The sequence below is a fragment of the Sorghum bicolor genome, chromosome 1 (genome assembly GCF_000003195.3).
Source record: "Sorghum bicolor cultivar BTx623 chromosome 1, Sorghum_bicolor_NCBIv3, whole genome shotgun sequence".
Taxonomy (NCBI): domain Eukaryota; kingdom Viridiplantae; phylum Streptophyta; class Magnoliopsida; order Poales; family Poaceae; genus Sorghum; species Sorghum bicolor.
Window position 1 is genome coordinate 7,104,953 of NC_012870.2, and position 24,716 is coordinate 7,129,668.

At 42.6% G+C, this 24,716-nt stretch overlaps 4 protein-coding genes across 9 annotated transcripts; 3 read left to right on the top strand and 1 right to left on the bottom strand.

The window, feature by feature from the left end:
- LOC8060478 (tRNA (guanine-N(7)-)-methyltransferase non-catalytic subunit wdr4) lies at window positions 54-3,487 on the top strand. The gene is made up of 10 exons (XM_002463839.2): window positions 54-310; window positions 693-857; window positions 1,080-1,260; window positions 1,439-1,495; window positions 1,589-1,659; window positions 1,821-1,896; window positions 1,977-2,036; window positions 2,166-2,269; window positions 2,357-2,417; window positions 2,892-3,487. The coding sequence occupies exons 1-10, from the start codon at window positions 177-179 to the stop codon at window positions 3,285-3,287; spliced, it is 1,305 nt and encodes a 434-aa protein (XP_002463884.1). The 5' UTR covers window positions 54-176; the 3' UTR covers window positions 3,288-3,487.
- LOC8085946 lies at window positions 9,686-11,428 on the top strand. Its single transcript, XM_002463840.2, has 2 exons — window positions 9,686-10,211; window positions 10,344-11,428. Exon 2 carries the CDS (start codon window positions 10,385-10,387, stop codon window positions 11,168-11,170), a length of 786 nt encoding a protein of 261 aa, XP_002463885.1. The 5' UTR covers window positions 9,686-10,211; window positions 10,344-10,384; the 3' UTR covers window positions 11,171-11,428.
- Window positions 12,830-15,911, bottom strand: LOC8085947 (autophagy-related protein 16). Its single transcript, XM_002466424.2, has 5 exons — window positions 15,691-15,911; window positions 15,457-15,589; window positions 15,059-15,240; window positions 14,780-14,975; window positions 12,830-14,350 (listed from the first exon to the last, which is right to left on the bottom strand). The coding sequence occupies exons 1-5, from the start codon at window positions 15,894-15,896 to the stop codon at window positions 13,340-13,342; spliced, it is 1,728 nt and encodes a 575-aa protein (XP_002466469.2). The 5' UTR covers window positions 15,897-15,911; the 3' UTR covers window positions 12,830-13,339.
- On the top strand, window positions 15,952-24,714 carry LOC8060479 (ATP-dependent RNA helicase SUV3, mitochondrial). Of its 6 annotated transcripts, none has more exons than XR_002449086.1 (18): window positions 15,952-16,273; window positions 16,841-16,958; window positions 17,411-17,532; window positions 17,606-17,796; window positions 17,990-18,130; window positions 19,373-19,495; window positions 20,030-20,107; window positions 20,452-20,620; window positions 20,754-20,866; window positions 20,982-21,062; window positions 21,824-21,889; window positions 22,126-22,190; window positions 22,309-22,354; window positions 22,437-22,553; window positions 22,907-22,998; window positions 23,084-23,194; window positions 23,734-23,854; window positions 24,079-24,714. XR_002449086.1 is itself a non-coding variant. In XM_021450952.1 (18 exons), exons 1-17 carry the CDS (start codon window positions 16,204-16,206, stop codon window positions 23,771-23,773), a joined length of 1,743 nt encoding a protein of 580 aa, XP_021306627.1. In that variant the 5' UTR covers window positions 15,952-16,203; the 3' UTR covers window positions 23,774-23,808; window positions 24,079-24,714. The 6 variants fall into 6 exon arrangements, 4 of the variants coding, with proteins under 4 accessions (XP_021306627.1, XP_021306628.1, XP_021306630.1 ...); XR_002449085.1 differs by having other exon boundaries at window positions 24,099-24,714; XM_021450952.1 differs by having other exon boundaries at window positions 23,734-23,808.

Consider the following 24,716-nt stretch of genomic DNA (forward strand, 5'->3'; position numbering starts at 1 on the left):
CAAGCCCGCAACCTCTCCGGGCTCTTCTTCGTGACACTGGTCTCTGGGCCCCACGTGCGAACTGCCCGTAAACCCTAATCCCTGAATCCCTCCCCGCCTCCTCCGCCTCGCGCTCGATTCGAATCCGAGCTCCCTATCTTGCGGCTGCTGCTCCCGCCTCCCGCTGCAAGCCTGCAATGGAGGACACAGCGGTCGAAGAGCCCGAGGTGAGCGGCGCCGCGGAGTTCGCGCCGGCGCTCGTCGCTGCCCACCCACAAGGCAACTCCGTCGCCGTCGCTATTGGGCCCGAGCTCCGCGCGTTCGATCTCAGGTTTCGAAATTAGAATACACACTCTTCCCTTCCATCGCCGCTTCCTAACTAAACATGGACGTCTTATGCAGAAAGTGCTCGTGTTTGATCACACGATTGGTAGATTTTGACGGAGGTTGTAGTGAACTGAATCTATCTGCTTATCGTTAGTTGTATTCTCTTATAACTTAGTTTCGTGTGGAGGGGAATGGAAATTTTTCTTTAAGAAAAACAATGGAATTCTTGTGAGTCAGGTTGTGTAAATTGTTACTGTCCTGGGTGCTTAACTTTATATTGCTGAATCCTGAATTCACATGTTCCATTGAGAAGTGGAGCGCATTTTCTCTGCATCTCACTTGGTGGAATGTGCAAGTAAATATTTACTCTGGCTCTGTTCCTCCAGTGCTGGTCTGCCAGTTTCATTGTCAGATGATTGTGGTGGCCGTTCTCATTCAGATGCTATAAGAGCTATTTGCTTCAGTGTGAGTGGAGCTTTGTTTGCATCTGCTGGTGACGACAAACTTGTGAAGGTTTGGAAGACTGATTCATGGCGTTGCATCCAGACTATGTAAGCCACACTCTGCTCCTCTGCTCTCGTTGCGAATAACAAAATTGGCACCAAAACGATGGCCTTTAAGTTTGTAGTATCTGTATTCTTGGACCCTGTTGTCTGTTCCATAGCAATGATTCCGTTTTTGCAATTGATGTTATTTATATAGTTCCGCCCATGAATTTCACACTTTGAGAATGTAATTTGAATAAGATTGTGTTGCAATGTTTTCAATTGCAGAACTTCGGAGAAGAGGGTCAGTGCAGTTGCTATTAGCAACGATGACCTGTATGTAACTTTTGCTGATAAATTTGGTGTTGTTTGGTTAGTCACTTTGCGGGAAGATAGTGCAGAGCAGGTTTCAGTTGATAACAAACCTGTGTCAATTCTTGGTCACTATTGCAGTATCATCACTAGCATGGTATGAACAAGTTCTAAATTCTATATTACCTGTGCTATGGATTTGTACGTCCTACATTTATTTAGTAGTGAATGTGTAATCTATTGGCAAACCCACAAAGTCTGCTACACTTCAGTTTTATCTGTTGCTGCTTTCGTGTCATGTGTAACCATGCTTTATCATTTGCTTGGGATTGCAGAAGTTTTCGCCAGATGGACGGTTCATTGCTACTGCTGACAGGGACTTCAAAATACGAGTATGTCTTCTGTTCTCTGCACTGTTTGGCGGCTGTATCATCGGAGCATAAATTTGGACTTATTCTCTTGTTGTGTTGCAATTAATTTTGTAGGTCACATTATTCCCAAAGAATCCTCTAAAAGGGGCCCATGAAATACAGAGCTTTTGCCTTGGGCATACAGAGTATGTTTAGTGTACAATGCCATTGTTTGCAGTTTTTTTTCCTTCTGTTCTTAGGTTCTTTTAATATATTTATAACAATTTGGGTTTATTGGTTACGTTCTGATCATAGGAGTTTCAGAGCTTATTCTATGATTGATAATTTGTCGTGACTCTTCTTGCAGCTTTGTGTCATGCATCACCTTCACTAGCATATCTGAAACCCAGAGCTTTCTTGTATCAGGAGGAGGTGATTCAACTGTGGGTACATAGTCTTTTAAGTGTATTAACATGTACTTTTTTCTCTATAAGCTTCTCCTAACATTGTTTCATCTGTTAAGGTTCGCCTGTGGGACTATGTAAATGGATGTCTCCTTGATACATTTCAAGTCAGAGATAAGGTAGCATCTTGAAGATATCTCTTTGCACCTTTTGTTGGAAGAACACTAATATACATTTTTTCTGTTCTCAGTTTTCAACATTTTCCAAATCATTTTGGTATATATTACATTTCTTAGAACTACTTGCAGATGGGAGAACTCTTAGGACCAAATGAAGCAGATGATAGCAGTCTAGCCATTGCAGATATATGTCCGAGTATTGATGGCTCATTGGTTGCTGTAGCTATTCAAAGGTAAGCTTGACTTATGGGGCAATATATCTCCAAGAAAGTGATAGTATTTATTGTGTTCTAACATGGTCCTCCTTTTTCACTCTGCAGTTTCAGTGGTGTAATGCTTTTAGCATGTGATTTAGTAGGAAAGAAGTTATCTTTCCTAAAGGTATGCCTATTTTGTATACAATTTGGTGGCCTGAGATAACTTGCACAACCTAAGGTCTTGTTTATAAACAAGGGTTACCATTAATTATTTTTTTTGGGTCAGTGCTGATGGGCATACTTTCTAGGACCAGGAAGTTTTTCCATGCTAGGTTTAACCTGGTTTTACTGAATTGGTTTATTAACCAAGAAGCCTATCATGTAGCTTATGCTGTTTATACCATTATAATGACTTGGCTGGTATGCAAATATGTCAGTCTTACGAGCTTGTAGCCTGTCTTACTTAATATCATACCTAATCATAAAACTGAGATGAATATTTGAATATTTGTGGGGCTGAATCGAAGTATAAGTCAAAACTCAGATAAATTTAATAGTATCTGTGGGTCTCAATCGTGTTATGTCTTTCATGTCTCAGTTATTCAACAACATTTACTCTACCCCCGCTAATGAGGCGATACAACTTATCTAATTGCAGGTGATTACGATGGAAAAGAGTTATATTCCTACTAGCTTAGCATCCAGCCTGTCCTCAGAACTCCTATGGACTGTCATGGGCGCATCAAACATGCCCAACCAGGCTTCCTCCCATTTATTAACCCGTTTAAGGATCATACCATGTTTCCAAAAGGACAGATTATCTTCTTCTGATGCCGGTCCTGCGACCCTTGAAGACGGTGAGGTACCACACGGTGAGAAGCTCCTTTTGGCACTGCAAGGAAGCCTCGACGTCACAAAGCAAGAGGAGGTGTTAGCTTCAGTGCTGGCTGCGCTGAAGGTTTCAATGCATAAGATGCTGGTGAAGAAGCACTACTCGGAAGAGAGGAGGGAGCAGAGGAAAAGAGGTAGGAACGACAAGAAGATCAAGAACTAGTGGCTCAGCATGCGGTTTCAAGTTTCCACACTACCGTAGAACGGTTCTCTGTTGCCTTGCTGTACCATTAGTTTGAGAAAAAAAAACACAGAATACTACTGTAGTATCAACAGCCGTAAGAGTAATAATTTGAGATATTGTAACAGTAATTCATGTTGGTTACTCCAGTAAAATTTTTTGCAGCTTTGCGTTTCCTTGTCCTCATCTGTTGTGATCTGTGGGTTTGAACGTTACGGCAAGGGAATAATTGCACGAATTATTACGTGATTCCAGGAGATAGTTCTTGCAAGGAATCAAATTGCGGCTGATTGAAAACTGCGCCGAGTGACTGATTGCCTCTCTGTTTGTCGCGATCTCAGCAGACTGATGCCCCCGGAATGAGCCAATGGGGAGCACGGAGATTATTCTGGCTCCGTTGTCGTCTCTTTCCCGAGTCCTGGCGCACGACATGGTCGCCGACGTGACGCCGGTGAGGACAAGGGTTTCTGTTTCCTTTTTTTGCCTTTGCGAAAGCTTCCGTGACGTGTCTGATGGCCTCGCCGAGCTGGAACGAACGGGCGCCGCACATGCAATGTTTGCCGTGGCAAGAGGAATAAAGATATTATGTTTATATGTACTGTGTACATATAAAGAGTATTTCCAGCCGCTCCAACGGCCTGTTTGTCGCCTATGCCTAGGCTTGAATTGAAGAGAGTAGGCCTTTCATGTATTTCCACTTCTCCAGAGGATTTTTGCATCAGAAAAAAGACGACTAGTTCAGTTCTGGATGTTTCGAAGTTGGCCTTTCATGTATTTCCAGAGAATCGTGCATCAAACGATGCGATAACGATAGGTCTTTCGTGTATTTCTAAAGGATTTTTGCATCAGAAAACACGACTAGCAGTTCAAATAGGTCTTTCATGTATTTCCAGATGATTTTTGCATCAGAAAACACGACTAGTTTAGTTCTAGATGTTTCGGAAGGCCTTTCATGTATTTCAAAAGAATTTTGCATCAAACAACAATAACAATATGTCTTTCATGTATTTCCAGAGGATGAATTTGCATCAGAAAACCTGACTAGTTCAGTTTTGAATGTTTCAAAATATGGTTCCTTTCCTTCTGTGGGATGTGGACAATTGTTCGTTTCATCCATGGACGAAACATGAACACGATGAGGTGACTTGATTACATACATACATAATACATTATTAGGAATCAAATTCTGGACGACGCGGATAAAAAGGGCAGAACAAGAAGAAGGCAAGTTTGGGAACATATTCTTGACCTAAAAAGTAAAAACTCTATCCACTGAAGACGAGAGATGCAAAGCAAAGGCAGGCACGAAATATGGTCAGATTGATTAGAGTTCTCCACAAGAAAGTTAAGTTCCCCCCGGTCAACAGCATGATGGCTGCCTTTTTTTTGCCTTCTTTCCCTTCATCCATGCAAATACACTCTTCTGGCGAAACATGGAACTAGGCCCATCCGTTAACTTCCCAAAGGCGTCTCTAAACAATGTTATCTTATCTTGCTCTGTTTGTTCAGTCGATGGTCAGGTCATCCATCAATTCATGCCGTCATGGAGCCACTGCCCAAGTGCCGTGGTGATTACAGCAGCTACGTGCCAGGTTTTCCATGGCTGCCAACCTTTCTGATGGGCTCTTCAACCATCTGACAAAGTGCAGCTTGGATGTGAACCCCTTCGTGTACTTGCATTGGTGGATGACAAAGGAAGTTCAGTCCAAACCGGATTAGAACAAATACGAAATATCTGATGAACAGTGGCTGCCATTGATCTCCAAATGTCCATACATTGAGAGTACATGACATGACAAATAAAGCATCAAAGTTGAATTCACCGTCGCCTTTTGACGATTCCGGCGACCTGCAATCGAACGCCTTGCACAGGTGCCGGATTGCCTTTTTTTTTTTTGGTCACCCGACAGCTCCACATGAAGCTTCCATTCCATGGCCATGGCCTCTTCTCCGCGGCGCAAAATTGGCCTCTCCTCCGCTCTGCCCTAGTGCTTTCTCCTTTGTGTTGTTTTCTCCGCATTTCGCTGAAGGCGAAAGGGAGGCAAGCGCGCGTGCTGGGTTCGTTTCACTGACCCCTCCGTGACAACAACTGCAAGTTCTTTTTACCTTCTAGGCTTCTAGTACCACAGACACGATGTCAAGGCCACACAAAGTCAGAAACAGCAACAGGTTTTACAAAGGGGCCATGGTTGCTTTCTTCACGGCTATGTGCACAAGGAGGCCTGCTGGCTGCTGTCCAGTCACTGCACTGTTGAAGCATGTGCAGTTGCAACGGCAAGCCATTAGCAATGATGAGTCTGGTATTTCTAGCCTCCATCAGGCCATCACTGAGTTGAGAAATCAGAAATGCATACATCTGTTTTCAGAGAAAAAAAAACGGTTTTGAAATGCAAGTCAGGAGGGCATGTAGGTTAGGTATCCCTCCCTTTCACCCTCTGTACAATGTCAATGGAGAAGAAATAAAGGCACACACTGAAACCCTAGAGAAGGGGAAGGGAAAAAAAGCTTCTCATCTCAGAGATAAAGAGAGAGATGTTTAACTGTTTCTACAATGATGAAGAGCGTTCATGTGGGATGATGGCATGGGGGTTGGTTGGTTGGTTTGTCAATTCGGAGCAAGTGCCAAAGGAGTCTAGGGCAGTTCTTTTTCTTTACACCTGCCGTTCTCTCCCCCTTCCAATGTGCCATTCCATCGCCGCCCACAAGCCCCTGCCTGCCTGACGGCGGTATCAGGACAAGTGCTGAAATTTTTTACTTCATGGGATTGCTTGACCTTAGCAGAAGCAGAAGCTTCCCTCGTGCACCCATGGCTATATATCTTGTTCAACACGTGCATGTATACACGAGAGCCACACGGGGTGACACGGCTGACCTGCATCTAACTCTTGACGGCTGTGTGGTAAAATAGTGTAGTAGAAAACACACTAAAGAAGTCAGATGTTGTGACGCATTAGATGGACTTTTTTTTTTTGTTGTCAAGTGTCAATCCTGATACGTACAGAAAAAAAACAATGTTTATAAGCACAGAAAAACCTTTGAGCCAGACTCAGCTGGTAGGAGTACGTACTACGTGCTGCTACTGAATCCTGATACGATTATTCAAAAAAAAAAAATGATCGTAGGCCGATCCCTTTCTGCTCGATCACGAGTTTGTCGCCGTGCGGGACAAATACTCCCAAAAAGATGCTGTGAAAATCACAGCTGATGCTTCATGTCGTCCAACAACTCAATTGTCAAACATGCAAAACAAATGCCCAGACAAAAAAAAATTGTACAAATAATAATCACGGTGTACGTACTGTATTTTTAGTGATCAGCTCCAATGATTGGCTACGGCAAGCACAGTCTGTGAGATCGGTGCAGCAAAGTCATGGGCGCGAGCGGTGTGCAGACGTGCAGTGCAGGGAACAATCATATATGGTGGCAGGGCATGGAGAAAAAAATTAATTGACTCCGTGTGGGGATTTGAATTTTCAGTCTTTTCAAAAAAAATGGGCATTTGGAATACACATCACAGGCAAATGTGTGTTTCTTCTTTCATAAGAGGGATGCCAGGTTTCACTTGAGGGAATTAGGGAGGGTGAATTTAGATTTACTCTCGCGCATTGTGAACTCTGTTTTGCTTCTGCTCCAAGAATTTTTTTTGATCCAACGTTGTTTTCTTCAAAGCCTTGAAAAGAACGTAACACTCGTCCGGCATCATGCAAAAATAATGACATATATATACATGTTATGTAAATTCATAGCCACATGTCCTCACGATATTTTTTTTGCTAATAATAATTTCCACGGAAATCGTTGGATCATCATGTAACCCTCTCCTTTTATTGGAGCAATTTTCAATAGTTTGAGCCGGGGCCCCACCAGATCTTATTGAATTGAGCCTACAGTTATCCACACAGAATATGATGCTATCACAAAGAAATATTCCCTGGATTTATTTAAGCTACCCTGATTAGGTTCCCAGTTAACTGTCTTATCTTTTTTGCAGCGCCATTAGCCCCCAAATTGGGTAGGGTCAACTGCCTCATGATGCTGCCATTTCTGTCCTTGTAATGTGAGACGTGGCAGGCGAATACTGGAGAAGCCTGCCGCAAGCACGCATTTGTGTGGGCGCTGTGCTGCCTGTGTGAGCAGCAGTGCGATGCAGAAAGGAGATGTAGACGAACGCAACTGCAGGCGTACACACGTCTCGTTGTCTTGTCTCCAGTGGTGGAGAAACGGGCCAAAGAAAAGCAGTAGTATGTTTTTCAAAGTTGAACACAAATGCGGAGGGAATTTTTTCCCCAATCTGGTGATGTTCTAGTTCATTGCGAGGAAAAATGATGGATGAGGTGTATGAGGGATTTATTTTTTAATAGTTGAGTTTTGCTACGGTACTCCTAAATATCTACGGACTGTTTTAATTATCACAAATCCATAGTGGTAGTAGGAAAAACAAGAAATCTAACTTTCCTATTTTTTTCCAAAAGGGAAGGTCATATCTTGTCAATATTTTTGATGTCACATTTTTCTTCAAAGCGAATATATATATATATGATAACAAGATCTAACTAAGGTTGACAACAATGCTTTATCCATGAAATTAGGTTTCCAACATAGTAGCTAGTTTCATCGTGACATTATATAATAGAGGTTAAATGTCAACTCTTCTAAGTTGCTTGAAGTTAAGAGGCAGTCCCAGGTACTTGCAAAGGGAATGATAAGATCAGGCAAGCAACATGGAAGAATGTTGTCCAAATAAAACTTATATACTACAAAAGATCGGATAGAACTTGCTCTTTTGCAAGGTTGGTTAGTAGTCTAGAGGCTCCCCCAAATGCATCCACTAGGGGCAAAAGGCAACAAACACTCTTCTCTTAGGCCTTGTTTAGTTTTCAAAAAATTTCAAGATTTCCCGTCACATCGAATCTTGCGGCACATGCATGAAGTATTAAATTTAAACGAAAACAAAAACTAATTACACAGTTTGCCTATAAATCGCGAGATGAATCTTTTGACCCTAATTAGTCTATGATTGGACAATATTTGCCACAAACAAACGAAAGTGCTACAGTACCCAAAATCCAAAATTTTTGCCAACTAAACAAGGCCTTACTAGATTTAGAAAAATCACGGTGTCAACGATATAGAGACTCACCTTGGAATTAGCTAATCTGTGTTGGATGCGATTGAGCAATTCTTGCTGTGTAGTCAAATCAAACAATCTCTAAAGCGGATAAACTATAAGGACAAAGAGAAGAGGAGGAACAAGGTTTCTTATTCCAGTCCCCTCACATGCTATAACCATTTGTCTCTTAATAAAAGTAGACATATATGTTGTTAATGGCACTTCTTCTCTTACTAGATTTAGAAAAATCACGGTGTCAACGATACAGAGACTCACCTTGGAATTAGCCGATCTGTGTTGGATGGGATTGAGCAATTCTTGCTGTGCAGTCAAATCAAACAATCTCTAAAGCGGATAAACTATAAGGACAAAGAGAAGAGGAGGAAGAGGGTCTCCTTATTCCAGTCCCCTCACATGTTACAACCATTTGTCTCTTAATAAAAATAGACGTTTAGGTTGTTAATGACAGAGTTGTCATCTGTGATCATCATAGGTTTTCAAAACCAAGATGTAGAGGTCTAATAAAATAGTCCTAGCACACTAAATCAAATGCTTTTGCAATATCAAGATTGAGGAACAATGTAGGACACTTGGCCTTTTATGTAAATCTGTGATTGAATTCTGTGTAGGTATGCTTCGCCACTTTATGAAGGCACTCTGGCTTCTTGAGACTAGCTGGTTGATGTCTTTTTCGATAGAGCTTCTAGAGGAGCTTCATGTGTGAAAACGGTTTATCAAGCTAAAAACCAAACAAAAAGTGATGAAGCTAAAGTCATTTTGGTCTAAAAAACATTTGACCTTTTCCGGCTTCACCATTTTTGGAGAAACCAAAATCCTGCCAAAGATGACGGAAGGCAACCTGCCTGCCTACTGGACATGATCTTTGAGATTAATTTAGCAGCACTATGTGTTAGGCTGATCAGTTCTATGTGTTTCAGGCTCCTTAAAAAGTTCCCTTGTTTCTTACTGATACCACTAGTTCCTTGGCCGTACATTGGCAGGCGTCAGGCGATTTAACCAGTTGCATGATCTACCTGCGCTTGAGGGTTTCTCTGTGCTCATGTTGATCTCTTTGATCTTTTTGGAGAAAAAGATGCGTTTGCTCCTGCAAGAAAAAGACGAACCCGTTCAACTCAATCATTGGATCAGTGCTGAGCTTGAGCAGGACGACAAGATTTTGCTGCTGCGCCTGCCAAGCACTGGTCGACAGCAAATCTACCCCAACGGGCCCGGAATCTACCGCTTGCCGTGCATGGCATGGGCTCCAATGCCAGAGCAGCGGACGGTAACACACAACACAAGGAGCTTGCGATCGAGCTGATGAAGATAAGGACCTGCCCTTTGGAAGCACACACACACAAACCAACACTGACATCACAGCGGGGTCAGGGGAAGAGAGGAGAGGGAGAGCCTTCTTTAAGATCACACCACAACCTCCCCTCCCCCCTCCTCCTCATTGCTTCTCTCTCTCTCTCTCTCTCTCTCTCTCTCTCTCTCTCTCTCTCTCTCTCCAGTCTCCATTGAGCTCTTAGATTCTTGCTTGAGGTGCAGTGGCAAGGCGCACTACTACAAACAAGCTGATCAGCTGATGCTCGGTGGCTTCAGGATCTTGCCAAGGTTTTCGAGGTCCCATTTTGCTTCTCCCCTGGGCTTGCAGTTGCGTTTGAGTGCACCTCTGAGGCTTTGATTGGCCCACGCGCTCCGTACTTAAGCTCTCCGCCTCGTCCATGGCGTTGCAGCTCTCAAGACTTGCTGTCTCCTGCTAGCTGCTGCTTCTACTCCATCTAGCTGAAAAGGTAGAACCGAGATCAGTCTTGGAATTCGTTAAAGATCACTCTTCCTCTGCAATCCGATCACATCGATCAGCTCTCAAAACGAACATCGCGAATTGACGCTTGTTTTGTGCCACCTCCTGTCTGTCCGTGCAGAGTGTAGTTGGTCTTGAATTCTTGGTCCGGTGCTGTTGGAAATGTTCTTGAGGTCGAAGATCCAGGAGGTGATCCTGCGCAGGAGATCGAGGTCAATGAACAGCGCCGGCGCGCAGAGGAGCCACGTCCCCGATCAGGCCGCGAGCTCGTCGACCGTTCCATGCGACGGCGACAGTGGCGGGGCCGGGGCAGACGCCGCCGGCAGCAAGAGTGCCGCTGCACGTGCCCTGTTCGCCTCCCCGAGGCTGCTGCACTCATCCTCCCTGCCCGCCGGCACCCTCGCCTTCGCCAAGAGCCCCGCGCGGGACGCCGAGTCCGACACGGCCTTCCTCATGAGCCCGACGTCCGTGCTCGACGCGGCTGCGGCGTTCGCGCCAGGCACGGACGGCGTCGGCAAGCGCCGACGGCCGTGGCGGGCGCGGGACAACAACGGCCTCGCGGACGCGCTGGACTGCAGCGACCAGCAGCAGGAGCGGATCGTCCTCGCGGCGACGTCGTCCTCGTCCTCGCTGGTCAGGTCGTGCTCCCTGGACCGCCGCGTCGAGTTCGGCGTCAAGAACAAGAGCTCGTGGCTGCCCCTCCACGCCTGCAGCGGCAGCGAGGCCACGTCGCCGGCGCCGGCCGACCCGCGGGATATAATAGAGCCGTCGTCGGAGGACTACACGTGCGTCATCTCCCGCGGGCCCAACCCAAGGACGGTGCACATCTTCGGCGATCGCGTCGTGGAAGGCAGCGCCGGCGCCGGCGCTGCGGCGGAGAGGGAGGAGAGCTCGCCGCGGCCGATCAATCTGCCGGCGCGCGGCGACCGGGGCTTCTTCAGCCTCTGAATGATCCATCCATTCGCGCGTAGCCTGATGATGCCTAGTAGGTAAAGAAATTGAGTTTGCTGAGTGCTATTATTAAGATCAGCCATATTGTTGCTGTATTGTATTGGTTGTTCCATTTCCATCTGATCAGATAGATGATCATAGATGTTTTTCTTGATCAGATGATGTACTAGACGTTTTGTCCAGGTTGAGCTGAAGCTGTGATATAAATTTCATTATGTGGTTATTACTAGAAAAAAACTGCAAATTTAGCTCCCAGTGGTTGAACTACTCTGAGATAAATTTTGTCTCCAAACTCGTTTCTGCAACCAGCACAATCGGAATGTCAGATCAACCCTGATGACTTCAGAGCACTACGAGTTTCTGACAGTAGCTCAGAACATCTCATCTCCCCAATCCTGACAAAAACTCAGACCATTTCCCAACGAACTCCAGCATTAACCATACCAATCTTTCATAGCATGAGATGAGAGCATGCTATTGCTGCATGCCCTTGGTGAGGCGAGTCCACAATCATTGGTGAGAGGGTTTCTTGCGGCATGAACCCATGGAAAAGAGCTCAATGATTGATGTCTCTTGTGGCGAGGCCCTGCCTGCCCTGCTCACCCAGACCAGACGATCGGGCGCCGGGGCTGTGGGGCGGATGCGCCCAGCGCCCACTTGAGCGGTGCCTCGTCGCCGTCAGGGGCCCCGCCGCGGTGGACACGGGTCTCTCTGCCCCGTGGGGCCTGATTCCTTCCCCGCTCGGCCATTTGTGGTCTCATCTGATCTCATCCCCGAGAGTGTTTCGGTTTCTCTGTCAAGCTCCCTTTCCGTGACGCCGACTGGTTTGAAACCGACGCCCATTTGCTTCCTTATTTTTCTAGTGACTGTTACGCATCACGCTGTCAGCTCCACAGCTGATGATCGGCCTGGTGTGACGGGCATTGCCCGAGCATTGAAATCTCTCTCTTTCTTGCAGGCCATCATATTCATGATGATGAGTTTGAGCACCAGGCCTTTTTTTTGTGTGTGATGATGAGTTTTAGCTTCGGTTGTGCTGGATAATTCTTGTAAAATAAAAGGGTGGTTTGGCTCGCTTAGTAGAGTGCCTTTTCAAGGGGTTTGGTGACACGGCGGTGCAATTGTTTTTCTTTTCTTTTCTTTTGGTCTTTATAAGGATATATAATTTGTGGCAACAGCAGCCATCACAGATTCACAAATACTGCACATGTCATTATCACGCACTGCTATCGACCAATTTTTTAAGTATGCAGTTCTTTAGTACTTGCTCTTCTGAACCTTTTTGTCATGTTGTAAATTTGGAGTTTGGAACATAGCTCATGTTCTCCGAAATCAATGTTGTGCGCCTAGAACAGGTACAAACATATTTGGCTGCGCACGTCCAGTGCATGAACTCAACAGCACATGATGTACACATTTTGACCTGCTTCAGGGCCTCCTGCCTTCCTGTCTCCACAACTCATCCTCTATTGAAGTCAATTGAAACGAACAAGTACAGTACAGGTGGCTTAATTGATCTCTCTCCTGAATCAAAGTGCAGGTGGAAGACTACACACTAAGCTTCTTTGTATACAGCTTCAAGTAAACTAAACCTGACTTTCAGCCCCCTCCTCACACAAACAGACCAAAAGAAAATGATGAAGAGCAAGTGCATAATTTTCAGCAGATATGCCATTAGCACCCTGACGTAACTTTACAGATAGGAACTACTGTCAGGTTACACTCAGAATGCCACAGAAGTTAGCCCAGAATTTCTTAACTGAATAAATTAATTGGAGCAAAATTAACAAACACATTCAAATTAGAAGTGCTATGGAGAAACTATTCCTATGTCAATGTCATTTTCCTTAATGCTGGACGATGTTTGCCAAGCTGACTGGTGTTTCAAAAGTTCAGCCTTAAAGTAGCACCAAACTGAACCACAAATATCAAGAAATTTCAGCCATCAAAACCTCGCAAACCATTACACAGGCGGCGAACTGAAGCAGTCATCAGTATGATGAACAATCACTTCTGGTATTTACAACGTTCAGAAACCAGTTAATCCATTCACATGAAAACTAGTGTCATCAAGAATTAAAGAGAGCACATATTAGCATACTGATGAAGTGAAACCCTCCAGTGTCCAGATCTTGGATGGGATGCCTTTATAAAATTGTACATCTCTCAAGACCAGAGATAAATATGATTCCTGTCCGAGGTAGCAAGAGGTCCTAGTCCGCACCATGCACTTGCGAGAACAGGTGAAGAATGACCCTCTAGGATGGTTGGTGTTCCATTCTTCAGTCTCGACCATATGTAAACAGATCCATCAGAAGAACCAGCAGCGATGCAATTTTCATCAGGGCTAATACAAGGTTTGCTCCAGCTGCCCACCACTTTGTTACCCATGGCCCTGAATGTTCCACAAATCTCCAATGTTCTAACATCAAAAAGGTTGTGCACATTATCTCTCCCACTTGTAAGAATAAAATTTTTGCTCCGTGACACGCAGACCGAGGTGACATCTAGATGAGCAGCTATCTGTGTAGTGCATTTCCCACTACGGACATCCCATAGCCGAAGATTTCCATCCCTATGGCCCGAACAAATGATGTCACCATCAATGAAAGCTAGTGAGTTGGGGTTGCTTGCAGACATTATGGTGCTTTTGCAGAAACCTGTCTGTAGATCCCAAGTCTTGATAGTACGATCATTGGATGAACTAGCAACAACAAAGCTCTTCACCCAGCTTGCATCAACAGATGAAACATTTTTTGTGTGACCAGTCAGAGTGTGACGAGGACGTCCCCCATTAACTTCCCACACAAACAGCTTATTGGAGCTACAGGCAGCGACCACAAACTTGTTATCATTGGTCACGGCAAGATCATTAACAGACCCCAAGCAACCATGTAGGGTGGAGGTCAAGGCACCAGTAGATGCACTCCATATCTTAAGAGTTTGATCCTGGCCCCCACTAATTAGCTTGTCTGAGTTATGCTCAAACATCAAAGATCCACACCCACCATCATGAGCACGAATAGTTACTGTGCATGTTGATGGGATTGATGTTTCCATGTAACCAGCTTCAGAACGCCGTATGATGCCATCAGCTTCTTGCTGTGCGTTAAGTTGTATACCACCAACTCCAGCTGTCTTTAGCTTTAGAACCATCTCCTCATACATTGCATTGGCCTAGACAATTATTGTAGAACCATTAAAGCAGCAACATATACATGCAAGTGTTATGGGTACAGTTTTTAGCTAAATATGGGGCAGATATTTCAAGACTGGTCTAAGAAGGTCACTTACAAGGATACACTTTGGCAATCAATGCAAATTATAGAACCAAACTAATAAAATTCTACCAAAGAGAAAATTATACTGTTGCTTGCACCATTATGGTACGATAAGCATCCTTGTTTTGATGTATCTCCAATTCTCCATTGGTTATAATAGGATCATTGCAACTATGATAAAGGAATATACATTGCTAATAGGTAAAGTTACTTTGTCTATCATGCTCAATAGGCAAGCCACAAGCATAATGCTTGGACAATCCCTGATTTCAGATATCGCATATTGCAAATGTGCATTTTAAGCAACAAAAGGAAAATAAGGTACCTCGTTGAGCTTCTCTGCGTCCTTCATCTTCTCTAGCATCCATCGATCGATCAGACTTTGGTTCTCATCCTCTGCAGCTTTTAGTTTCGTCAATGCTTGTTCATGTTCGGCTTTCACTGTCTGATGCTCTTGAATGAGAAGATCTAAGGCTTTTGTTTTTTCGTCAAGTGACTGCTTCAGTTGTACATTCTCTTCGCTGTAAAAGTTTTGCACAAGTGCTAAGTACCATGTTCTCCACAACTGTTACCAAGCTTAGCAAAAATAAAGCACATTTAATACCTTGACTTCTCAAGTTCAGCCTGCAAACTTGTAACCATCGCTTCTTTCTCTTTGAGCAGTGCTTTTGATGCTTTACCTTCTTCTATCTCGGTTACAAGCTGCTCAGAGAGCCGGGATTGTGCCTTGTAGCAGTGCTGCAGCTCCACCTCATGCTTCTCAGCCTTCTCTTTCCACTCCAAAGCCTATAAGGAGTTAACAAAACAAGCTCTCCTTCACTAAACACCCAAGTTATCGTCCAAAATTCTCGAAAAAAAAAAACTGGGAAGTTCCGGCGATACAAACAGTTGAATCCAGTAGACTCACATTCGTTTGCAGACTTCAAAGTACGATAAAAAGGGGAAAGAGTAAACTGCAAGATTGGGAAAAGTAGGGAGAGGAAAATTAGAGATTGGCCTCACGTGAGCGGCGAAGGGACGGGTTAGCGCCTCGATGGCCGGGCTGTGCGCCCCTTCCTCGGCGAGGTGCCTCCGTTTCAGCGACCGCAGGGCGCGCCGGATCGCCGCCCTACCAGCCTCGGCCTCGGCCATCGTCCTGCCCACACCCGGCAACAACAACAAAGCGTCCCCCTCGTGTCAGGCAAACAGCAAACAAAAAATAAACTGGGTTAGCTGCCGAGTTGAAGGATTCCTCACATTCTCCCGTGGATTTCGGCAGCAGCAGGGGAGATGGAGGCCGCGCGTCCGGTGGCTTCAGTTCTCAGCCACGGCCAGGGCGCCTCGGTTGGGTCTTCGTTGAAGACTAGCCGAAACCAGAAGAAAGAGGAAGACGAAGAAGCGGAGGCGGCGCCCGGGCCCGCAAGTGGACTCGGACTCGTGCTGGATAGCGTGGGCCCGAACATGGGCCTTTGGCTCAAGCCCAATAAGTGATCTGGGCCGATAGGAGAAATGAATATTCCGGGCTTGGGGGCCACGCATGGTTTTCTTCTCCGCTTCCTCCGCTGCCCCGCTTCCCGGCGAAAGCGTCGACCGCCGCCTCCTCCACCCCCACCCTACACGAGCGCATTGGTTGGCTGTTTCCCTCTCCCCAGACTCTTGCCGTCCTGCGCGATCAAGGTTGCCTGGGCGCCTCGCTGTCGTCGGGTCTGAACCGTGCTGCGCCGCGGAGGGAAGTGAGATAGAGAGAGGGGGAAAGGAAGATCAGATATAATGGCGGTTGCCGTCCTGCTGCGCCAGAGGGCGCTCTCGTCGCCCCACGCGGCCTCCTCGTGCCGAAATGGTTCGTACTACCTTGGGCGGTTGGATCCTTGGGCGTTTCGTGTGGTGGCTGGTCGGTTTGTTTGTTCTTTTGGTTGGGTCCGGTGCCATGTGTTCGGTAGAATGCCAAAACCAAGCGCGCCCTCTGCAGACATTACCGACCAGTGGTGGCATACTATCAGTGGTAGTCTCTATTTCCAGGTTATCAGTAGCATCACTGTGTTATGTTTCATGTTTGATTGGAGAAATGAGCATAGCAGTCGGAAAAGGCAGTAATTTTCCTGTTCGGTCGTGATTGTTGTTTTCTTTTCTCCTCTGATGATTAAAGCATAGTTTTGGAGAAATTTATCATACTAGGAACAAGAAATTGTGGTCTCAATTTTGGTGTATATGGCATGCATGGAATGGACCGCACAGTGCTGTATCGTGGTTATGCTATTATTTCATACTTCTTTGCCTTGTGCTTTAAATTTGCTTTAGTATTTCACTTTGTTCCAGTGTCAAAGCCACCGGTGGTTCTATCCATCATACATTGTTCTTAAATATCTAAAATTGCTTTTCTGTCTAACAAGCCCCATACTCTGTACAGTTGTATATACGAGTGGCCTTTTTTCCAATTCTGATCTACACTCAATGGTGAATTCTACTAATTTGAGATTTTGGAGGACCTACCATAACTCTGCGAAGTTTGATTTGACTGATTTGACGTAAGATTCAATACATATCCTATTGAATTGTGTAAAATTCAAGTTTTTTCCTTGCATATTCAAGTTTGGGTGTATAATTTCATGCATTTTGTACCATACCTTCAACACAACCTGACATTCCATTCCTTGACTCCTAAAGCAACCTTCCAGTACGGGATGCTGTTACCCAGCATTATTCACCACAACAACAAAAAAATGAAGTCCATATATGTTAAGTTATTACAGTGGCTTGAATTATGAGTACAGTTCAAAATAATCGGGATGCACTTATGTTTTAGTTTGTTTAGTTCTCCCTAGCAATAATCATGCCTTGGAATTGGAATGGTCCAATGTTTATACTGAAAGGTAATGTGAACCTAAGGGTTATTTGCATGCTAGCATGTAGCGGCCCATCTTCTCATTTATTTTCCCATGCAAATTTCAATTAAGCTATGTGCTACCTCGGACAACAGGCATCCTCATATCTGGTACCCTAAAGCCCGAGAAAAGAAGCGCAATGTGTTTTTACATGTTGGCCCTACAAACAGTGGGAAAACTTATAGTGCTCTCAAGAGACTAGAAGCAAGCTCTTCAGGTACTATTTTGATTAACCTGTACTAAAGAACATACTGTTACCATGGTTGCTGAGTTCTCTTCAAATTTTGTAGGTGTGTACTGTGGACCTCTGAGATTGTTAGCAAGAGAGATAGCCCAAAGGTTAAACAAAGTTAACGTCCCTTGTAACTTGATTACTGGACAAGAAAGGGATGAAATTGAAGGTGCAAAGCATAGCTCAGTGACAGTTGAGATGGCTGATGTGACAACCGACTATCAATGTGCTGTTATTGATGAAATTCAGGTACTTAAAAGTAACACTCATTTGTTGACTGCTAGGATGGGATATCAGAGATGTCTATAAATAGTAAGCTAGAGGCTTGTGTATTTGATTTTATTTTTAATAAATGATCAAAACTGTTGTGTTTCTCACTGTCAATAAAGAGTTATTTGGAATATCCCCCATCATTCTAATTTTGTCTTATTCCATGGAATAGATGGTTGGCTGTAAATCAAGGGGTTATTCGTTCACACGTGCACTTCTGGGGCTTTGTTCAGATGAACTTCATGTCTGTGGTGACCCAGCTGCTGTTCCCCTTATTCAGCGAATTCTTGAAGCTACTGGTGATGTAGTTACGGTAATCTAGATGAACTAACCAAATGGACAGTACTGCTACAGCGGACATATATTATTTATTTTTTATCCACATATCGTAGTTGTGAATTTGAAGTGTGTTAAGGTTGCCAACAATGTTACTCTGCCAGTATACTGCCATTATGAAGTTGGATTTCTTGACATGGACAGACAGTTTTTTTTTGTACAAGAAAGAGATATGATGTAGTTACCTATTACGTGATGAAATATCAACAATATCTGTATCTTGCAAGCCTTAGCTGACTTTAAGCTTAAGTATTTCAAATTCTCTCCACTCTGGTTTAAGATATACAGCACTTTTCTGGCACTGTCACATACTCAAATATGGCTTTGTTCACATTTATATATGTTGAATATCATATTTTGTGGATAACACCATCTGTCATACTACTCAATTAGGCCCTTGCCCTACTTAGGGCATGTTTGGATCTCATTCTCATAGTGATTCTGGATAGTGATATGGAATCTGGATTCTAGATTAAACAAATGAGGGGTTTTTTAATCTCATTCTCATAATGATTATTGCCTTCGCATAGTGAAAATCTCTAAATAGTAAGGTTTGGATAGATAGTTAAGTGTTTGGATCTCATTCTCATTTTTCTTAGGAGATCCAAACAGGGCCTTAGATTGTAACTATCTTGTCTAGTACCTCCTGTGATCACATATGAGTGGCATGGACATTGCCGCATTCTCCAAAATACAAGTTCTAACCACTATTATCAATTTTAATATGTATAAATCTTTCTAAGAAAATATTTATCAATGCAGTAATTTTGTGTGCCTGATCTAACGCTAATAAATGTTGACCGTTGTAAAAAATCACGACTATAGAGTAAACCCATCTGGGAACCTCCTTATGGGAAGATAACGTGCAGTCTTATGCAGCTCTGGTTGGTGATATGCTATTATGCTGCTGTTTTGTATATGCAAAGAATATCCAAGTGGATTTGCAAGGGCTTTGTCCTTGCCCAAATGAATCTGTTGTTCTGCATAATACTCCCTCCGTTCCAAATTATAAGTCGTTCTGGCTTTTCTAGATGTATCTAGACATAAGGGTTGATCTATAAGTAGCAAATTTATGTATATAGAAAAGCAAGAATGAATTATAATTTGGAATGGAGGGAGTAATTTTCTTTTCCTTGATAATGCTAAAGTACTGATGCATGCATATAATGAATGCTATGAGGCAAATATCCAAATTTACAGATCCTATGTTGTTGAGCAGGTTCAATATTATGAGAGACTATCTCCTTTGGTTCCTCTGAAGTCTCCACTTGGGTCTTTCTCTAACATCAAGGCAGGAGATTGTTTAGTAACATTTTCAAGACGTGGAATTTATACTCTCAAGGTTGGTATTGGTTCAACTGGCCATTGCAGGATTGCTTCATATATCAAGCATGTGCATGATGTACTCCACATATCTAAGAAATAAACATAAAATGTCCTTAAAAGTTCTTGAAAAACATAAAACAAATACAGTAAAGCATAGGAAATGAGCAAAATCAGACATCTGAGGATAGTTGTTTCTATTTAACAACCATCAAAGTATGTTTGTGTTTCTTATGCTTTTCATAAGCCTTGCCAATTGAATACTCCATGTAAACTGAAGTCTTTGAAACAGATAATTCAAATCCACAACCATAAAAAAAGTGGACCCCTTAAACCAAGGGCAGATCCAACACACAAAGATCAAGGACCAGCAATGGAGTTACCCCGACAACACCTGCTAAATTTTTTTCCCATTAAAACCCTGAAAACACACCCTGGTATTGATCTACAGATAACAGATTAGAATTCATTATCATTAAAAAGATATCCAGTAGATGAAGTGAACATGAAGTTTCTGGCACCTTTCTTATTTTGCAAATTTTCATGCATTCAGAAAAGAATTGAAAGGGAGGGAAAGCATCTTTGCTCTGTGGTCTATGGTTCATTGCCACCAGAAACTCGAACAAAGCAGGTATTTGCTTACATCTGGGTATTTACTGTCATACTATACTATTATACTTTTGCCTCATTGATGCCACATGTTCCATATGTTAAGATGAATAGCAGCATGTGTAAGATGTTACTTGGGTAATACTCAAGGATAATCATACTTTGGTCATCCTGTATTGATGCTGGACTTTAAAGTACACAGCCAACCAGCTTTTTCTTGGTTTGCGCAATTAATGCCATAACCCACAACCTCATAATTTAGCCAGGATTTCAAGATTTTGTTAGTTATGTTTGTAGTCTTTTTTTTGGTTAAAAGTAACCTTGCTGGTGGTCATGCGTGAATTAACGTATTCCTTAAGCTTGCAGGCGACAATGTTCAATGATGATACCAGTGACCTTGATGTGCTAGTAGCTAGTGATGCTATTGGAATGGGTCTTAATCTGAACATTTCCAGAATTATTTTCTCTACAATGATGAAGTTTGACGGTTTCTGCAACAGGGAACTAACTGTGGCCGAAATCAAACAGATCGCTGGTATTGAATTTTCTTCTTATGTTTTACCTCCAGAAGTTTCCTTTTCGCCCTTTTGTTTTCCCTTGATTCACAGGCTGTTGAGCATCAGTTTGGGCACATCTTACATGTTTTAACTTTTGCCTTTCTTCTGTAGGCAGGGCTGGGAGATATGGGTCTAAGTTCCCTGTTGGAGAAGTGACCTGTGTAGATGCTGAAGATCTCCCATTGCTGCACTCGTCTCTGAAATCAGCTTCCCCCATTATAGAGGTACTCTCTTTACTGCACACTAAATTACTTTCCAGCAATATGAATGCAGCAAGAAGCTTTGTATAGTTCATAATTAGCACAAACAACCACAAATGCTGACTTTGTTTCTCTGCAGCGTGCTGGACTTTTCCCCACATTTGATTTATTATCTTTGTATTCACGATTACATGGAACTGACTTTTTTCACCCTGTACTGGTAAGCTAAACAAACCATCTCTCATGCTATGTGTAAAATGCCTCAATACAAATACATACTTTGGATTCTATAACTGATTGTCAACAGCAAAGTTACATGTATTACTTGACAAACAACTTAGTGGCGATACTGTGATAACCATTTAGCTGGGATACTATAAGTTCCTGTGCTATTTTTCAATATCCATCAGAAGTTTCTAGAACTATAACTATAAAAGCTCAGTCCTGAGGGAAGAATTCCCCTGGGTTTTGCACTAAACGAAACAACTCGTCAGCAGGACTGAGAAAACCGCTTACATCCCAGATACCATTAGTTTCTAGCACTATAGCTGCTTCATAATTCTTTAGGTGGTTGGTTCAAACAAATATGTCACGATCTTTTGCACATATTTGTTCAAACTTCTGCTTCTTAGCTTGAGTTGACTTGCTCAGAATATTGAATTAGAGTTGCCTTCTGTCTATCTACATTGTATAGGAGGAATAGAATTTGTGGAATAGGCGATTGTATTTCTGAGTCTCATGGGCAGATTATATAGGTGTACATTGCTTAGGAGACAAGAAGGCTCCCTTAGAGATAAGATAAGGCTGACCGGAACCGGAATTACATGATCCTAATCTACCATATTTGGAGATATCATCTCTTGAATAGCTTGTTATCAATATTTAGTTTTCTCCCACTAAATGTATATCAGTGCTTTCTGGCTCTTTGCAGCTACTTATGGTCAGAAAATGTGTATTAGTTTTCATTTTGTTGGGCTGCAGGAACGTTTCTTGGAGAAGGCTAAACTATCGCCAGACTATTTTATTGCTGATTGTGAAGATATGTTGGTAAATTTTTCCATAAGTACCTTTTCTTTATTGGGTCAAATTTTCTACAAGGAACATTGTATAAATCAAGATGAAATCATTTGGGTAGAAATAGACTGAATGCCTGCTGAAAAAACAATGACATTGCATTATCCTTAAATTTATAACAATAGCGAACTTTCCTAGGTAGAGTATGTTTTCTGTAAGCTGCAAGTATAATATTTCTTTAAGTATTATTTCTTTTGTTGTTTTAACAGAAGGTTGCTGCTATTGTTGATGATTTCCCTCTCGGATTGTATGATAAATACCTCTTCTGTATCAGGTGATCTATAGTACTGTGATACTGTAGCATCTGTCCTCTTGTATGTCTTTTTGAATTGGCTTGCTTCACAACTCTTGTGAACTACTGTTATCTAATTACTTTAAAACTCATATTGCAGTCCAGTGGACATACGTGATGATATATCTGTCCAAGGACTAGTTCAGGCAAGCATTTCTATCTTATTATTTTTCTTTGCTATATTTTTGTGTAACTAGGACACATGTTTCTAATTTCTTCAATATGCAGTTTGCAGAAAATTATGCAAGGAAAGGCATTGTTCGACTTAAAGAGATATTCACACCTGGAACATTACAGGTTCCTAAAACAGACAATCAACTCAAGGAGCTTGAATCAGTTCACAAGGTTATTTATTTGCACCTAAATTCTTACTGCTAGTAACTTCACATGCCTGAACCATGAGCGAGCTTTACATCCCCGAAGAATATCACAATCATTGATGCCTTATATATATTTATTTTATTATTCTTTCTTGTTTTTTTTTGTTGGTATCTCATGTTGGGTTTCAACTCTAGCCTACTGCAACTAGCCTGAGACTAAAAGGCTTTGTTGTTGTTGTAGTAGTAACTTAGTAGCTTGTCAGTTCATAGCCATTTACTGTATATATTGTCTAACATTCTTCTGAATACAAATTCTTCTCGGTACTCTAAAATTGTTGCATTGAGATTAAGCATTATTTATTATGGTGATCACTTCAGGTCCTAGAGTTATATGTGTGGTTAAGCTTCAGAATGGATGATTCCTTTCCAGACCGTGAAGTGGCTGCCTCTCAAAAGTCAATCTGTAGCATGTAAGTTCTTAGATCCATCTAGAACTCTTTTTTTTGGCCATTCTGTAGATCAATTCAGTAGAGTTTTTGTCTCTGGTAATATCAGGTTGATCGAAGAATATCTAGAGAGGTCGGGATGGCGACCACAAGGCCGAAGAAAGTTTTTGCGTGGACCGCAACCGCAAAAGCTGCTCCAAGAATACGATGAATCGCAATTGTATGATCTCTTTAATCTCCAATAATGTCTGGTATTGTTTTCAATGTTTGGGATAACCGTGCAAACCTCTTCTACACAAAATAGACTTTTCATCTTCAATTAACTCCACAAAATGTATATTACTCCCTCCATTCCAAATTGTAAGTCATTCTGGCTTTTCTAGTTTTGCTATGCACCTAGAAATGTATATCTAGTGCACATCAAAAGCTATATATCTAGAAAAGCCAAAACAATTTACAATTTGTAACATAGGGAGTATTATGGGAGGAGTGCATTAAAGCTTGAACCTTGAAGAACAGTGCTAGATTCCCTAGAGCTACACATCGAAAGCTGTATTGCTACACTGCATCATGTATGGAACCATTATCTGTCTCGACGGCAGCTTGACCTTTTGATATATTCGTTGAAAGCTGTTCGTGCTATTTTTTTTTTATATTTCTCTCCACCAATAGAATGTTCCTGCATTCAATTTTAATCATCGTTCTCTCTGTAGTGTTTTTTTTTAATCTTCAAGTAACCATCTTGGTGTTAATGAACAGGCGCAAATATTTTCAAGAAGTCAACCCAGGACCAAAGTAGAAGGCTTTAATGCACTCCTCCCATAATACAGGAAAGTGAGTCCCACCACTTTTCAGTCCAGATTTGAGGAACCATCCAGAGGTCTTGTTTAGATGCGAAATCTTTTTCGATTTCGCTACTGTAGCACTTTCGTTTGTTTGTGGCAAATATTGTCCAATCATAGATTAATTAGGATTAAAATATTCATCTCGTGATTTACAGACAAACTGTGTAATTAGTTTTTATTTTCGTTTATATTTAATGTTTCATACATGTACCGCAAGATTCGATGTGACGGGAAATCTTGAAAACTTTTTGGTTTTCAGGGTGAACTAAACAAGGCCAGAGCATTTGAGGAACAGGCACAAAGTCAAACGACATTTCGGATAACAGAAGAGATACGTGGACTCATCTCAAAACCGTGATCATCTAGATTGATTTGGCAGCACCCATTCCCATCAACCAGATTCTGTTCGACCAGTAGCACTTTTATACCCCAAATGAAACTACACTCAGTGTAAAGTCATAAGGAAAATAGAGCCATGAGCCCATGACAGGGCCACTAGTGAGACAGAGATTGCTTCTTAACAGGACAGTACTTGCAAGCTAACCTGAGTTCCATGAGCAGCAGCAATGGCGGCTCTAATCCTGTATATAAAGAGGACAATAATATTGCTTGTGCTGTTATTCAGTGCAAAATCTGAATGTTTATGTATCCATTGACACTTTAGTAGACATTTTATATGCACTAACTAATAGCTAATGGCCCGTGTGTAGCTTTGTACATAAATTCTTCAGTTTTTTTTGAAGTGCCCCGATGTTGAGGGCAAAAAAAATTCTAAATAATGGTTCTCTCCCAAAACAACCGTTATCATGCCTCTTAATCCATTCCAGTATCTGCTCAGAAAGGGCCCAAAAAATGCTTTAATCCATTCCAGTGTTTGCCCAGAAAGGGCCAAAAATT